We start from the raw sequence: 18,199 nt of genomic DNA on the forward strand, positions 1-18,199 counted from the left end.
GTCAAATAGCAGGTGCAAAAGCTAGGTGTGAAAGAGACATTCACTCGACATGCATTCACCTCTGCATTACCATGCACACACATACACACAGACACACACACATATACACACACATGCGTACACACATAAATGTCTATTTGTTGCGTTTCCATTGGCCGACCGAACAATGATCTTTCCCTGGCTGTAGTGCCCCGGTGCCATCATTGTTGGGCGACACAAAGCCAGTGGGCCGCACCACACGGCATGTAAAGAGGGTCGCTAGATGCCCTGCCTCAGCAGAAGGCATTCAACCCCTTTAAACCTATTCTCAATGGAGCTCAGCATTGAGCAGTCTCAGCACAACTACAGCAGGCTAATGCTATGGAGAGTACCATCCATTTTTTATAACTAGTGGGAATAATACAACATCAGTCGATTGTACAGATCTCTGCACAGATGGTTTGGCGTAAGGCATACACGTCCAATCAGGCTCAGCCATGAGAGATTAAGCCAGAGAAATTAGCCGTTTCTATGTGAGTTTAATTGTTCAATAATGTTTTTGTAAATTAATTCTTAATTCAAAAGGTAGTAACCCTACCCCTACCATTGAATAGGTGTGGTTTCAGAGGCTTTTCCACCCTGACAACACTTTGGGTGAAAACACTGAATACTTGTCATGTTTTGGCATGAAAATGGCAAAAGATGTTGAAAAAAAAAAAAGATTTTGAAGATACTGAATATCTGCATAAATATCGGCTACACATCCAATACAAAAATATTGGTATCAGCCTTCCAAAACCTTTATTGGTCGAACCCTAGTTGACTAGCAAACATGGCATTATCCTGGCTCAGCAGCAGGCAGCTATACAACAAAACAGTAGCACAGACTCTGAAGCGTCAAAGAGCACAATGCCAAAAAACCTCCAACACGGCTCTGACATCGATCACCAACATCTACAATATCTTTCACCTCTACTTGCTCTAACATGCTGATATCTCGGGGGAAAATCCTTTCCACATTTTCTCCTCAGCGCTTGTGTCTTTACCTAGCACTTCTCTATCATACAGACTCATTCTAGGAAAACAGAGATATTTGTTACATCCACTGTCAGGGTGTTGTGGCTCTGACCCTTACACACCTGACAACCGGTTGCTTGTAATGTTGTATATAGGAATTTAAGCTTATTCTACAATTTCTTATTCCACTCATTGTTTGTCAACTTGGAAAAGAGCGTCAGCTGAAAGCCTGAATGTAAAAAACGTCATCCTCTGGTCTAGGAAGAGGCCGGGTCACACGGATGAAATGTTTGTCGCTGAGTTACTAGCTGAACACAACAACAACAACAAAATACCAGACAGCACAGATAAAAGGATCAGTTACAAGGCTGCACATCACTGCAACCTTTATTCAATGGAGGAAAACTATCATTCCATAACTTCATTACAGAGAGACTTCATCCGGCTCCACACACACACACTCACATGTAGATACACAATGATCTTCTGGACGGTTGTAGTACCCGTTGATTATTTTCACAATCATTTCGCATCACAAGGGAATAACAATCCGATAAAACCTGTTGTGTCACTACATACTCAGATTCAGTCATTAACTTAGGTTTCGGTGAACCTTACAGTACTAAAACAATACAGTACTTCATAAAACAGCAGTGATTTTATGGTGTCTCTACTTCAATACAACCAAGCCAAGTGCACTCGTGAATTAAAATGATTCTGTAGACGTTAACCTGACATTTTCTTCGTATGAATGGCAAATCCAGAGGAGGAGAAGGCACTGAGTGACGTAATTACTCTTAATCTATGTGAATCTCCCAGTCCGTCGCCACTCTAAGGTTCAGGTTCCTCACGGTCAACATGTGACGAGCCTCCGCGTACTGAAACGCAGAAGAGACGTCCTTAGTACCTGGTAACAAAAGGAAATAATAATAATAAGCTTTATTTATGTAGCAGCTTTTGAAACACAGTTACAAAGTGCTTTACAGTCAAAATAAAAGAAGGTCCAAAGGCAATAATAACTACTAAAAGAGAAAAACGTAAAATAACAACAATAATAAGATGGATCAATAAAAAGAAAAACAATAAAAGCAACATAGAAGAGGCAAAAACAGCCGAAAAAACATAAAGTAAGGTAAAACAGTATAAAAGCAAAAACAAGGAGTAAGTAAGAATCCTAAACAGACTTAAAAACAGGAGAATAAAATGGTGACAAAAAGAAAAATCCGTCCCACCCTCAGAAACTCTGGCACTGTTTATCATCATCGATTTATGATTTTGTTACAGAGAAAGGCAACAAAATCCTTTCATTTCCAGGAGTTATTTTGTGATGAAGTGTTATAATTTAGTTTTTTGGTGTGTTCCCTTTCCCGCAATTTGCCTCATTCACTTCTACTTCAGTTAGTGATTTCCTACGTTTCCCAGAATGCAGCAGCGCCCCCTCACTGAAACCAAAACATGTCTTGTGGCTGCATTGCATTCTGGTCTATTGAGGCTACTGTCAGTGGAGAAATTGGTATTTCTGCCTCTTCTATGATGGATTTTTGGATTGTTGAATGGTGAAGTAAAACTGAGTCTAGAAATAAGCCCTTGCTCTTTGATTCTGAGGGACTGACACCAAAACCTGCTATTTTCTGTTATCAAACTCATTGTAGCTGCTGGAAATATCTTGAGATGACATCACGTTTGGCCAGTTATCCATGTGAATAAAACAAATCCACCACAAAACAACAAAATGGGCCCAGAAATGCAAGGTGCATCACTAATAGCTGTTTTTCGGGTGAATGTTTTAGGGTGAATTTTTCCGTTAAATCTTTTTTTTTTTTGTTCAGTTGTTGTAGCTTAACAGTGTTCTGCGTTGGCTTGTTTGATGCGTTTTGTAATGGCTGTTACAGTGATATATGTAAATGTGGGTTTTTACATGTGATGTGATGCATGTTGATGCATATGACATTATTATTTGAATGCCAGCTGTTACATGCCATATAATGTGACATATGTGAATACGAGTTACTATACTGCCAGTGCTCCTCACCAGAAACGTGCAGAATCACAGTGGACGGTTTGCTCTTCACCCCCAGGATGGTGACTGACTGTATGACAGTGTCACACTCAAACTCCCCCTCCTCACTGGCGTTACTGAGGAAGACAACAGAAAACTTCAAATCAGCCAGGAATCAAAAGGAGGAATCAAATCATATGTGAGATATACTTGTTTCAAATATGAACCATTTGAGGTTCGCTTGAGCCCTTAATTTACATGCCAGACACTTGTACAACCTAAAAAAGCATTTCTCTAGTTTCTCTTCATATTCCATATACACTCAACTGATATTTAAAAGAAGAAAGAAAAATCTCCAGTCTAGCATCATCAGTGTGTAGGTGATTTGTTCGTAAGGGAGACGCTGAAGCCATAAACTGTTTCCTTTCACTTTTTAGAGCGATGCACGGCGTAAGCCCTACCGTAACGTCTCATTTACCCTCAAATCCCTCACCAGCCTCACTTAAACTAGTTTCACACGTAGTCTAAAAGTGAGTCCTTCTCTGGGCGGTGTGAGCGTGACTCACCGGCAGAGCAGACGGCCTGACAGCATGCTGAACCTGCGCAGGCAGAAGGCCTTTCTGTCCCGGTAGCTGAAGGAGTGGCCGTCGTCCAGGTACAACTCACCAGCAGCAACGCCCTGCAGGGCAACGGGACGGAGTCAGGACTTTCATAATTAAAAGATACAAATGCCACAGGTCTCAAGACAGAAGTTCTATATTTTATTACAAAGCACTCTTACTTTATTGGGATCATTTACTTGGTATCATCTCAAAAGCACTGTATTGTATTAAATATTAAACTCACAGAGGTGAAACTGCTCTGTATGACCGATATTTATTAGTTTGTTAGGGTGCATGCTAACACTAGCATGCTGTGTTTGATTTACTGGATGGTAGCCTTCAAATTTAGCTTGGCATCATCACAAAACCACCAGATTGTTTAAATATTGAACTCACAGAGGTGAAACTGCATCACACAGAACATTTTTTAGCAGTTTCACATCTGTTTGACCAATATTCGTTAGTCTGTTACAAACTGTAACTTACAGTGCATGCTAATGCTAATTAGAAGACACAAATGCCACGTGTCTCAAGACAGAAGTTCCATGTTTTATTAAAAATCACTCTGACGTTTCGTTCTGCTCCACCTGTGTATGACCAATATTTATTAGTTTGTTACAGTGCATGCAAACGCTTTAGCACACTGTTTGTTTAGTTGATGGTAGCCCACAAACTAACTTGGCATCAACTCAAAAGCACCATATTGTTTTAAATAATGAAGTCAGAAAGGCTTAACTGCATCGCACAGAACAGTTTTTGAAATTTCACCTTTGTATGACGATATTTGCAACAGTGCATGCTAACACTTTAGCACAGTGGTTCTCAACCTTTTTCATATCAAGGACCCCTAATTTAGTCCACATTAGGGCCACAGACCCCCATTTGATGCGATTTTGTCCCTCGGACCCAAATCTGAGAATATTTTTATTGTTAGCTATGATTTTGTCCAGAACTCCATGACTATCTGTATTGTAGGGAGAGACATAACAGTGAAACTATGATCAAAATAGTCAGTCTCCTACATTCTATAATTGTTCTTGTAAATGAAATAATGAAGTTTAACGATTCATCAATTTGCTGGGGACCCCCTGGGATGCCCTCAAGGACCCCTGGTGGTCCCCGGACCCCACGTTGAGAACCACTGCTTTGGCACACTATTTAGTGGATGGTATAAACTTACATCAGCTCAAAAACACCATGTTGTACTGAACTCACCAAACATTTTTAACAGTTTCACCTTTGTGTGACTAATATTCATTAGTTTGTGACAGTAGATGCTAACGCTTCAGCACTGTATTTGTTAGTGGACAGCACAGACTATCATGCAATGATCTCATAAGCACCATGCTGTATTAAAAATTGAACTCAAACAGGTGAAACTTATTCCTTTAGGTCTGAACTTCTTGGCCATGGCCAGAACTAAAGCTGGTGTTTTTAAATGTTTTATTAATACGAGGCCTGGTATACCAAAATAAACCAGCTTCCCTTTATTCCTCCGGTGACTTACATGAGAGTCCAGAGCCACGGTGATGGAGAGGGGGAACTGCTGGAGTTCGGCTGTACAGGATCCGCTTTCTGTCGACCTGGGGACCACCGAGCCCCCCCGCTGGAACACAGGGACCTGCACACAGAAAACACCAGGGGACTGAAATTCATCCACCACAGAAAGAAAACTGACACTATGAAGAAAATTTTACAGTAAAAAAATCAAGCTAGCTTTCCTCCAAAATAAAAGCAAATCTTTGACTATTTCTTTTAGAACTGGTGTTTTATTATGTACAGAGTATCCAATTAGAAAGTGTTTTTTGCTTCGATCTGCAATAAGACCGAAACTGGGATCCAAACAGGGACAGCCATGCTATCCATAGCCACCATCTACAAAACAGAAACTTTGACAAATATAGAATAATTCAACATAACTTTGCCTCTCTGTGTGCTTCCCCCTGTGGATTTGATTTGAAAATAATGAGGTTTTCTTTTTAGCGTACCACAACAGTTTAAAAAGTATTCTGTTTTTTGAAAGGGTTTGAGTACCTCCGGTGTTAAAAATAAACTAAGAAAAAGCATGAAGTATATATTCACATGGACCTCTCAGCTGTAGTTCATTGCGGAGCTGTGGTCAAACAGAGGTTACAGCCCCAGCACCCCCTCTGCTGTGTGAATCATAGTAAACACTCACTGTGTCCAGGGTGACAGGAAGACTCAGGGTCTTGCCTCCTTTGTACGCCTTCGCAGAATGGATGTCATACCAAATCTAAAACAGACACAAGCCTTAACATAACATTCACCGACGTGTATTATGGCTTATGCGAGCACATTAGAATCCATAAATAGGTTACTAGGCGGTTCGATGCAAAGGATTTACCTCACCAGATCCAGGAAGTAAAACTTTGACTTCTTGAACACCTGGTTCCGTTACAGGACAGGCCAGCAGTGCTCCTCCTGCATAAAATGAGGGACAGTTAAACACAGAAAGACCAAGTGTAATAATTATAGTGTACAGCGTGTAATTATGGAGTAATTCTAGTGTATTTATTACCGATCATATACTGGTTGTCCACAGTAAAAGTGCTCTGTTCTCTCGGGAACTCCACCCACAGCGGTCTATACAATGAAACGATAATTGTGTTTGTATATAGCTTTTTCTTCACAAAGACTTTCTAAATAGTTGTAAAAATGAACCATCTATCTAAAGTCAGTGGCTTCAGCAGCTGCAGTACTTCCATCCGGCAGCAGAGGGCAGCAGCACTGACCTGAGAGGCGGCCGGCCGGAGGTGTGAGCCTGGTGAAACAGAGTATACCAGTAAGGCAGCAAGCAGTACCTGAGTACAGAGGAAGATAGACTGGTCACTTTTTTTTACGACTTCTTGGAATTTGAGATAACCGGCCAAGCAGACTTTTAAATATTCATGACCTGATTTGTGCTCATGGTTTGGTTATTAGATATGTAGCTAACCCAATTTCCTCACAGGGATCATTAAAGTTTAACCTCATCAAAACCAGATCCACATCAGGGACAAGTTTATATTTGTGTTTGTACCACATTCTGGATGTTCACTCTCTGACATGGAATGGAAAGCTCCGTTGGGCTTCGTTGGGGATTTGTTTATATCCAGAAAATCCAATAAAAGGGACACAAAAACCGCTGTTTTCTGTTTTGCATGGAGGATGCATTTGGTTTTTTGCAGGATGGGAAATTAAGAACAGCCACCAGCTAAATGCTAATAAATAAATTGAGATGTCGTTGGCAGGTGACCAGCCATCATTTAGAGGTTAGAGGTTACCAGTTGAAGTTTGGAAACCACCAAACACTGTGGCTGATGGACAAAAGAATCACTTTTCTTGCCCAAATAATTTGCATTAACATGAAACACGACATCTCACTTCATCCCTGCATCAAACCCCCTCACAGCTGACCCTCATCATAAACCTGAATCCTCTCCCTGTACCTCTGTCGGATCACAGAGCGGATCGCAGCGGTGACTTCCTCCCCAAACAGCCAGGGCTCCCGGCGCTTCGTCTCCTTGGCCGAGTGACCTCGGAAAAACGGCTGCAGGGCGCCGGTCTGGTACCAGCGCACCAACAACTCCGGCTCCGGATCCTGAACAAACCCACCGACATCCACTGAAACACAGAGGAGGGTGGATACAGGGCGGTGATTTGAAGAGTGGATGGACGAAATGTATCCTGCTTATTAACTGTAATGTCCAGGGAATAAATAACGGAAAGCAACACATTATACTATGTCCTGACTATTATGTTAAATTGACACAAAGCTACTATGTACATTGTTAATATGTCTGTCATCAAAAAAAACGTTACTGTTCATTTAATGAATACACCCTGATGAAGGCTTCTTGCTGAAATGTTGGTGTCCTAAATAAAATGTCATCCAATGAGAGTTGAGTGTGCAGCTACACTTTACTTTTCACCGATTTCATTTAGTGAACTTGCCAAATAAAGTTATTCTGTCTCTGAAATCATTCACCAACCATGTAAACTGTGACTGTTTGTAAATCAAGAAATAAACTCTTCACCAGGGCTGATTTCTCTGTTATTCCACCCCTAAAATCCACCAGGTATTGCGCTCACCTCCACAAAATGCGATGCCTGCCACACTTAGAGACAAAAGCATCGGGATGGAGATCTTCAGGTAATCCCAGGTGGCAACGTTGTCACCCGTCCATATTGCTCCTGCCTCCCAAACAAAGTCAATAACAACAAACAGTGCAGTTAGGTATACAGCCACAAGTCACAAGGTAATCACAAGGGAGGTTTGACAGGTACATTTTTTGAATAACTTACCAAGTCTCTGTGACCCAGCGAAGAAGGAGCGAGACAGGACGAAGGGTCTCTCTGAGCCGCCTGAGCGGGTGACCAGACCCTCCACTGTGGCCATGTGCTGGGAGGCAACAAGAGTACCTGTGACTCAGCGATTTGCTTCATTAAGTTTACTAATAACCTGCAATTTTCTCATATTCTGGATTACTGCAATGTCATCCTCATTGAATTTGAGATACGTACCAGCAACATGTTTGAATATCTGTCAGCTGAACCACAACAAACCAAATCAAAACCTAAACTACTAAATCTACTAAACTATCTACTATATATTAGTTTGCTGATATATAGCGCAATATTGGCCTTTCAATAAAAACTGGATATCAGCCAGCCAGTTTGGTCCACTTCTGATATGATAGAAGTGAGGATATGATTTTGGTTTCAGAGGCTTTTGCACTTTGACAAGTATAAAACTCTGGGGGAAACACAGAATAATTGCAATTTTCTGGCATGAACATAGTCAAAATTATATAGAGAGAATATCGGCACACATATCAGATATCAACCACTTCAATCCAATATTGTTATTAGCCCCCAAAAACCCATACTGGTCAAACCCTATGATCTACTGAGTCCACTCACCTGGTAAAAGCCATACAGGTTGTGTAATTCCCGGTGCTCCCAGCCCCCAGAATGCACTGCATCCTTTGGCATGGTCTGCTCCGGCCCGTCGAACACTGACGGTTCGTTCATATCATTCCACACAAATAACGATGGAGTCGAGCCCTGAATCAGACAGAAATCAACACTTCAACCACAACAACTTTGCCCGTTGTGAGTTTATGACTCTACAAATACCCAGTGAGGGAATATAAGTTGTTGTTGTTTTCTTTCTGCGCAGAGGTAAAGTAGTAAATTGAAGGTAGGAAATTAAGGGTTTTGTTCCAAAGTTAGATATCCAACAGACTTTTGCATACAACTCAGAAATGCTTCAAAGGATATAATCATCTTTATTTTAAAAAAAACCCCACAGATGATAAGATGACACTTAACTCAAAGAAGAACGGATATAGTGGCTCTATTGGGTTTTAGTGTGCGAAAGCATTTGATAAGAAAGTAGTTTCAAGGCACAATTCAAACAAAAATGTTAAAAGCTTATATCTCACCGCTAGTTCAAAAGAACATATAAAAACAACTTCAATGTGTTTCTGGCTTGCTGTGGCCGTCATCGGGGAGTAGCACACCCTTTCTTCTTTGAATAAGATGAAACTTTATTGATCCACATTGGGAAACTGGGTTACATGAACTGATTCCTGGTTTATTTTTATACTTACCGTGTACTTATCCAGGGCAAAGCGTCTGGAGTACCAGGCTCGAGTGGCTGGGCTGCTGTAATCAAGGTAACAGGATTCACCTGTGAGGAAAGAGAACATGAGCTCCGGTTGGAAAGAACTAAAGCTGGGTATTCAGGGGAATGTTAGAAATTATCAGTGTACATTTGGAGGAATTCATTCCAAAACCAAAAAACAAAAAGTGTTACATCCTGTAAAATTATTGTATATATATATTCGTAATTGGCAAATAAAGGACACAAGAAAGCAAATAACTTCATTGATATTCAGCAGTGAATTTTACTATCATGTCAACAGACACTTTGTCAGAGCAGGTGTCACATTTTTCAAAAGGTTGAGATCTCATTATACCATTTTGGAATGGTATAACTCTATTATATATAACTCTATTTATAGTAAAAAAAAACCCACCAGGCCAGCACACGCCCTGATAGATCTGTCCCTCTCTGTCCTTGACAAAATGTCCTCCGTCTCTGGCCTCACAGTAGAGCGACCAATCAGGATCAACCTTGATGTGGGGATCGCTTATAACCACCAACTGAAAGATACAAAAAAATGCACAATGAATAACATTCACTTGTAAAAAACCACAACAGAAACAGGTTTGCGAGAATATTGTATAGATGATTTAATGATGCATATTCATATACATAGTATTCTGTTACATCATCACACGGCCATCTTGGTAGGAAAATAACAGGTGATTGTAATAAATTAACAGGCGATTACAATCAAATGACAAAAGCCAATGAGCTGCATGTATTGTAAAGCGCCATATTGGTAGGAAATGCATGTGACATCATGGGTATACTATGAATAGCTAATTACCTCATATATAACACGGTCATTTTAAACTAATAATATCTTATAATACATGCCATGATTCATTACAATGTATGGAATGTATCTCCTAATGTAAGAATAATGTAAATATGCTTATGCTATGCTTATACTGCTTTTCTGGTGCTTCACAATGCACCTCAGGTATACTGTATAGCTAAATGGGTAAAGTGTTTACCAAATGTTTTTTTTTTCCACTTTGCTTCGCACTTATGCACTGCTGCACTTCTTTTAAAATGTTGTATTTTACTTGATTTTATGCATCCTATGTACTCTATTTTTTAACTTTATTTTTATTATTATTTTTCAGTGGGTTTTATTTTCCATCTTATGTTATGCATTCCTCATATTTTTACTATTATTATTCAGTGGGTTTTATTTTCCATCTTATGTTATGCTCATTCTTGCTCTATTTTCATGTGAAGATGCATTTTATGTATTCTATTCTCTTTATCTTATTCTCACTATCATTATCAAGTTTTATGTGAAGCACTTGGTGCATGTAATTTCTCTGTTGTAAAGCACTTTGAGCTGCATTTCTTGTATGAAAGGTGCTATACAAATAAAGTTTATTATTATTATTATTATTATGCTACGCCATGTTACGTTACGTTAGGTTGCATTACGTTATTTTATGTGATATTGCACCCGGCAACTGATTATCTTTTTTTTGGTCTAGGTGGTGCTACTTTGGATAAAACTGTTCACCAAATGGTTTGTTGAGTTACGTTACATTACGTTGCGTTGTGTTACGTTACATTATGTTATATTATGCTGCAACCTGCAACTTCCTCTTCTTTTGGTCTAGGTGGTGCTACATTTTGGATAAAAGTGTTCACCAAAGGTTTCGCCTTACATTATGATGCATTGTGTTACGTGTTGTGTTGTGTTGTGTTGTGTTGTGTCATATTATGTTGTGTTTTGCCATATCATGTCATGTCATGTCATGTCATGATGTCCCCACAACTGACCTTCCTCTTCTTCTGGCCCAGATGGCGCTGCAGGCCAGCCGGGTCGGGGAAGAGAACAGGGTCCCAGGTGAAATACCGCTTCCCCTCTGTGTGCTCGATGTCCAGCCAGATGACGTCGTACGGGACGCCGTGTCGGTCAAACCCGGCGTCCACAGCCTTCACATCGGCTTCGTCGTCATAGTTCCAGCGGCACTGGTGGTAGCCGAGGGAGAACAGAGGGGGCAGCGCCTGATATCCTAGTGGCAGGAGAAAAGAAGTATAACATCACACTGACAGATAATCCACAGGCATATTGTCAGCATCGCAAGTAACACCCAGAAGATAAACATATGAGATGAGAAGCAAAAAAAAAATTAGATTGAAATTACATTCGCCCTTTCTCATTTTAGCCTCTTCATGTATATTGTAGTTTCAGGGTTCATTTCTTTTCCTGTTTAATATCATTTTCCATTTGCTTCCTTTTTTTCCAAATTATTTTTCATTCTTTATTTGTTTTGTTCGATGTTTGTGCATGTGTGTTATGTTATGCTGGTGTTTTTCATGTATTCATTTCTGTTTGACTTTATTTGTAGTTTTAAGGCAAAGATTAGATAATCATTTCACTTCTGACCTCTCCATCACAATGCTGTTACTTTATCATTTTATAGCATTATGTTTGCTGTTTTTCTATGTACAAATAAATCCAATAAAATAGATACAGCTCAGCATACAGACCTGTTAGCTGAGCATACTGGGTGAACAGCTGCTGTGGTGTGGGTCCCAGCAGAACCGTGCAGTCGACCACACCGCTTTCTGACAGCCAGTGGACGTCAGTATGAGGCTGGACCCGCCTCCTCTTCACTGGGGGGGTTCGGTCACCCTAGCAGGGTGAGGAAAGAGACAGGAGGGTGCTGTGGTTATAAATGTGCATTTTATAATAGATAGGAGTAAGCTTTTATAATAATACTGCTTTGCCATTTGCTTTTTTGTCTTGAGAATGAGGCTTTTATAGCCTTCGTAGCTGAAATGTTTTGCAACGCCAGTCGCTTGCTCATAGCACCGTCCTCCATTGTTGAGCAATTGAAAATGCAAGTTTGGGGGTGGGGAGGATTGTCTTGAAATGCCAGTGGGTGGGGGGCGAGTTTTTGTCCCAAAACAGAGTATGGGCCAGGAAGTGAGTGTTGAAAGCCAGAAATTTCAGCACCTGGAGAAGTAATCGTTGAGCCACTGGTATTATTCAACAACCCTATCAAGCCCCTACAGATATATTATGGTCTTTTTCTGCAAAGGGGCATAAAAAATCTTACTTGTTGCCCCTTTAAGTGTCTTTCTCAAGGGCACCTTAGTGGTAGTTACTGAGGAATGAGGATAGCTTTGGTCATTCAATTTCCCCACCCAGATTTTCCAGCCAGTCTGGTGATAAAAACCAACAAACCTCTGGTCACAAGCCTCACCTTAGCTTCTCTGACCTTTAGGACGAAATAAATGGCCACTGGAAATAAACCTAAAAATCGCAACTTTGAGAGAAAGGCAGGGAGATATGAGAACAGCACTGGAACAAGGATTACCTGTTGGTCATTGGGGTTGTAGTGAACGTTCACAAAGGTCTCTGATGCATTCAGCCAGAACAGACCCAGAGTCCTGTCAGGCTTGTGGGCCACCAACAGCGGCACGGACCCATACAGGCCGAGGCGACTGTGCAAGTCGTAGGCAAACACATCCAAGTTATACAGCCGATAAGGTTCTCCATCTCTGGGAAATTAAATGAATAAAAAAATGGTAAGCAACTGCCTCTGAAAAATAAAAGCAGCAGCGGGTACAACAGTCAAACTTCACAGCTGCTGCTTCACACCCACTTTTCCTTTAACATCCATGGTACCCTGTGTATTGGTGAATGACAAACTATAACTAGGGTTCCCACCATGGCCATGGTGTAAAATTCCAAGACTTTCCTAGACTTTGCATAACTAAGTCAGACTGCTTCCATGACCCAAAAAGTATTATTTGTCCCTAGTTTCTAGGTCTGGTTTCCACTACAGTTAGGTTTGCTGTGGAGAAAACCAGCTGAAGATCACCATCTAATGCAATGAATGTGTGAAACAAGTTGTAAAATACATTCTGGTACATTCCTCTAAAGTATTCCTAGTACCTTACCTAGTACTCCAGGACCCTAAAACAAGTTGTAAAATACATTCTGGCATATTCCTGTAAAATTCCCTGATATTCCCTGACTTCTTCAGAGAATTTATCACATTCCCTGGCTTTCTCTGTCTGTAATACACCTCTCAATATTCCAAGATATTCCAGGAAATTCCATGACCAGTGGGAACCTGTATAACATGCGTGTTCTAATACATGCGTGTTTCCCCATACCTGGTATCCTTAAGCTGCAGGCTGTCGGCGTGCTCTGGGAGGCCGTAGACATGGCTGAACCCATGGAGACAGAAGTCTGCTCCTACGCTGCTGGGACCTGCAGAGGCACAAGGAATCTTTTTATGGATATTTTTTATTATTATGATAATATTGCTGTTACAAAGTTTTGTGTTATTACAGTTCTGCTGAGCGGGCCTTAATTGAGCCTGCAGTGCAAGTTGCCTTGCTATTAGTCTTCTTGCTGACTGTTTGGTTTGTTCCATTATAAATTGCACTCTGCAACTTTGATGCAAAAATGCTATGCAAATATAGATATTATTATTATATTTAGAATGAAACATTATTTTGCATGCCTCAGTATTAGTCTTTTTAATAGGTGTGTAGGCAAAGAATGGAGCAGGCCATGATAAGAACAAGGACACCTGCACACCGTCTTCTTTTAGACATTTGTCCAAAGCTTCAGGTCTAGTCTGTTATGTGTACCAAGGTGTAATGAAATGCTTTGAGTTTCAGTTACAAACATTTCTCAAACATCAATGGGCGGAGCCAAAGAACCACAGTTTTTCTGAGTGTTCGGGAATTGGCTAACTGGCAAACTTGAATGGCAAAGAAGGAATTCTGGTAAAAAACTAAATAAAAATATAAATGGCAATGACTTCTTTGTTTCATTCATGACCATGACATTCATGATGTTGGAAGGTCAGCAGCTAGTGCTAGGCTTCATAATATTAGCTTCCTCCTCTCTTACCTCTGGCCTTTTTCACTGCTTCAGTCTAACATTACTAGCCTTTTTTTTGGCTCCGCCCATTGAGGTTTAACTCAACCAATGAGATTATTTCTGCCTCCAGAGCAGCTCTACTTCTCAGAAATGTTTATATAACTGAAAAAAAAGCTGACTTATAATTCCCTAACACCATAATTACCAGGGTAGCAATAACTAATAAGAATACAACAATATAATGATAAAATATCAAAGAGATGCTATGTAATGAGTGTCCAAGTGAAGACAGTTTGAACTAAAATCCAATTCTTATAGAAACATCAAACTATACTGAACTTATGAACCCAGAACTATCAAAGCATGAAAGTGTTACCTGGCTGTCATTAGTATCACGTTTACCAGAATCATTGAGAGTAAGTTTGCTTTTTAAAATATTTAATAGCAGACACAAACCATTAGCTTTGATATCCACAAACTGTCTGAAAGTCTCTTTCCATAAACCTGTGTCGTCCTCTTGAAGCTGTAACCAGCAGTGGAACAAAGCAAAAAAGGACATAGGTATATATAGAGGGAATTAAGCTTCAAGTAAGAGTGATATATTATGTTGCAATTTGGACAGTGTTGGTCTTCTCTTACCTCACTACCATGAGATGCGGCTCTGAGAGAAAAACAGACACAAAAAACAAGCAAATTGAGTCATTTTTCCATGAGTTATCTGTTTTTCAGCTCACAGCCCTTCCCTGAGTTCCTCACCTGGGTGGATCCTGCAGCGTCTCAAACCACAATCTGCCTTTGGAGTTGAATGTGACAATCACTTCCTCTCCACACAGGATGTCCAGTCGGAAAGGGAAATGCCACAGACGGACCTGGTGATGCCCTGAGGACCAAGTGAGGGTGACAGAGTCCTTAGTCCGTCTCTCCACTCTCAACCTGCCAGATGACGATAACAAAGGTCCACCACTGCTGTTTCCCAGGCTCAATGTAATGATATAAAATTGTCGGAAAAGCGAAAAAAATACCCCAATACCTCAAGATCTTTGCTTACAAAATAATATTATTTGGAATCAGTTTCTCTTTGGAAAAGACTTGTGAATTAAATGTTTTCTTCAAAAGCAGATAAACACAGAATACTTGAATGAAAACATCTCCTGATTTCTCACTGTGTCCCATATGTTTCCAATTCCACTAAATAGACAGAGAAGCTGCCACCCAGCCTAAAATAATTAGATTTTTATTGATTTCTGTGGTTATAAATGCTGTTTCAGATGCCTTTCCACCCCGCCAAGAAAACATTTTGTGGAAGAGCACAGCTGCGCAACACGAGCACAAGGCTTTTAGTGTAACAGCGAAAGAGTAACTACTGTGTGTAATTGATTTTTAAGGACATTGCTAGTGTAACTTGATATCTTAATGGAGGGAAGATGGTGATGCAACTCTTACTGTTCACGCTGCGACTCCCCAGTCGTCACATCTGGAACTCGGTAGCGTGCTTTAATGGGCTGGAGTTCATCTATTAATATCCTTACAGTCTCACTTTTGCAGGGTGACACAGAAAGGAGCAGTCTCGTCTATGAAAAATAGGCTTGTGTTAAAGAAAGTACTTTGGATGTATTTTAGAATTTAAAGGGATAGTTCAGGTTTTGTAAGAAGCCTATATGATTTATCATAAACTTGGAGTTCTTTGAAACCACAGACAAAGCACTTTATCATTGAGATATTGGAGGCAGAATTTGTTTGCATTTGTTAGCAATGATAGTGCAAGTGAGTGGGGCTGAAGAAGCAATCCTCTGAGATATATTTACCTCCTATATACGTAATTAAATATGTTCGGTGATTATGATCTATGGTGTTATTCATTCATATATTTATTTCAGGGTATCTGCAGAGTTTTGAAAGTCAAATTTAAGACTTTTTGAAGACCTTTTTAATGCTGCCTGGAACTGAATTTATGACCAATTTAAAAACCAAAATAAAGAAACAAAGATGTTTCTTTATTTTGTTTGAACATACTGTAGTTAATAAAAGTTCTTAAACTATAAGTGGGTGGTATAAGAGAAAGTATTCATCTAAGAGTGGACTTGAAGCGCAAATAAACCTGTCACTGAATGCATGGTGAAAACATAAGGGAGCCTTAAATATAGATCATTTATTTTACGACTTTTTAAGACTTCAGAACATTTACCTCCTTCTATATAGTTAACTGTGTTGTGGAACAGCTTATTAACTTGAGTGCACTCCATACAATGTTTTTCAGATACAAGTTTTTAGCCCCATTGACTTGCACAAATACTGCTAAAAGAAATCCTAGCAACTGTTACTGTTTGTTGGAGTAAAGGATCTCTCAGTACATGACTGTCACTTCAGGCAGGCTTTATAAAAAAAGACAGCTAGATCATGTATAAACTTGATATATACTATTCTGGTGTCCAGACCTGTGTGTCAGGCTCCAGCAGTTCAAAACGTGCCGCCCTCTCTGTGAGCACCATGGTGTCCAGCAGGGCCTGGTACTGCAGGTTCGGACCCTGGATCTGTCGCCTCAAAAGCAACATCCAATTTCTTGTCAACAATACTTATCAACAAATTTTAAAAGCAAGACAATCAAATGTGTTTAAATATCTGAACTAGGCCATCGTTTTGCTTCTGTCTATAACTTGAAAATACTTATTTCTACCTGTACTGGAAACACTAAATTACACAGCACATGACATATGTACAATTCATAACATATAATAAACATTTCCAAATACAAATTTCTTATCAATATTCTTATTAAAGAGATAAGGTACTGTACCCTAAAAGTATACACAATTATACATTATAAGGTATAATGAAATATCATATAACCTAAGCATGTTAGCAGTCATATTTAAATACAACATGTATGTCAAAATATACACTACCAGTCAAAAGTTTGGACCCACCTGATTGAATGTTCTATGTTTTTCATTATCTTAAAGCCATTTTGATCTAAAGGCTTCTGCTTAAATGCTTGAAATTTGTTTCTTAGACAAATATAAATAGTGAAGTTGATGCCTATGTATGAATTTCTTTCCAAAGCCTTTGCCTTTCCATCAAGGCAAAGGGCGGCTACTTTAAAAACAATCAAAAATATAAGATAGTTTTGATTTGTTTAACACTTTTTTGGTCACTGCATAATTCCATTTGTGTTATTTCATAGTTTTGATGTCTTTACTATTATTCTAAAATGTGGAAAATAGTAAAAATAAAGAAAAATGTGGTGTGTCCAAACTTTTGAGCATGGCACTGCCAAGGTTAGAAGTTCAAATCTGGACACACTCATGCTTAAAATGTATAGGCATACATTCATGGTGTATTGCAATGTAAGATGCATTGGCTGAAATCATCTACAAAATAGCATGTTCTGTAAAATTTGCTTGTTTGGGGTGATTATAGATATTTTGTATTATGCAGAAAGCGTATTATAAATGGACAAAATAGATAATGAATGCTCAACACACCTGTAAAATGCGACCTGGTCACATTTCTTGAACTTTTCTTTCCCTTCATCATCAGGGACAACACTGTGGAACAAGCAGGTGGATGTTAGAGACAAAATATACTCCTGTAAACACAACAGGCAGAGAGCATGCAGCCTGCTGGGTGTGGACAGGCTGTATCTGACACAACTGTGCTCCAAAGGGACGCTGAGGACTTCATGAAGTTTTTCTGTTTTCTGTGCACGGACTCACTGTCAAATGCCAAATGTCAACATTCAAAGCTCGTCAAAGTAGTGTGCATGAAAAAGCAAACGTTGTTTATACCTAACGACGGTTTGCCTCTCTTCCGCCATTTCGGTAGACAGATATTCGTTGTTACTGTCGGCTGTGTCCTCTGGTATGAACTGCTACATTATTTTATCTGTGTAAGTTAAAGGACACAAAACATGACTTCCGGTCTGGACTTTCAAAATAAAAGCCTTACGTACATACGTTGCATACGTTTTCCTATACTACTACTCCTCCTACTACTACTACTACATAATGATAATAATAATAATAATAATAACCTTTATTAATAGAGCACTACTCAAAACGGCGTTACAATGCGCTTCAGAAGATACATAA

At 39.7% G+C, this 18,199-nt stretch overlaps 1 protein-coding gene across 1 annotated transcript; it reads right to left on the reverse strand.

Moving 5' to 3' along the window:
- Positions 1 to 1,380: 1,380 nt before the first annotated feature.
- ganc (glucosidase, alpha; neutral C) lies at positions 1,381 to 17,942 on the reverse strand. Its single transcript, XM_071909557.2, has 25 exons — positions 17,897 to 17,942; positions 17,594 to 17,656; positions 16,547 to 16,649; positions 15,555 to 15,682; positions 14,868 to 15,044; positions 14,751 to 14,772; positions 14,568 to 14,634; positions 13,394 to 13,490; positions 12,589 to 12,772; positions 11,744 to 11,900; positions 11,042 to 11,307; positions 9,642 to 9,768; positions 9,213 to 9,292; positions 8,521 to 8,664; positions 7,903 to 7,999; positions 7,690 to 7,791; positions 7,047 to 7,221; positions 6,351 to 6,419; positions 6,137 to 6,201; positions 5,963 to 6,039; positions 5,777 to 5,851; positions 5,105 to 5,218; positions 3,562 to 3,674; positions 3,029 to 3,132; positions 1,381 to 1,903 (listed from the first exon to the last, which is right to left on the reverse strand). The coding sequence occupies exons 1-25, from the start codon at positions 17,923 to 17,925 to the stop codon at positions 1,794 to 1,796; spliced, it is 2,745 nt and encodes a 914-aa protein (XP_071765658.2). The 5' UTR covers positions 17,926 to 17,942; the 3' UTR covers positions 1,381 to 1,793.
- Between the last annotated feature and the right edge of the window lie 257 nt (positions 17,943 to 18,199).

The sequence above is a fragment of the Centroberyx gerrardi genome, chromosome 17 (assembly GCF_048128805.1).
Source record: "Centroberyx gerrardi isolate f3 chromosome 17, fCenGer3.hap1.cur.20231027, whole genome shotgun sequence".
Lineage (NCBI taxonomy): Eukaryota > Metazoa > Chordata > Actinopteri > Beryciformes > Berycidae > Centroberyx > Centroberyx gerrardi.

Bases quoted from the DNA above. Each gene is read 5' to 3' on its own strand.
- ganc (XM_071909557.2), bottom strand. From the start codon at position 17,925: ATGGCGGAAGAGAGGCAAACCGTCGTTAG. The intron at 14,773-14,867 runs GTGAGGAACTCA...TTTTTCTCTCAG, and splicing joins ACGCTGCAGGATCCACCCAG to AGCCGCATCTCATGGTAGTG. The intron at 3,675-5,104 runs GTAAGTCACCGG...GTTGCCCTGCAG, and splicing joins CCGTGGCTCTGGACTCTCAT to GGCGTTGCTGCTGGTGAGTT.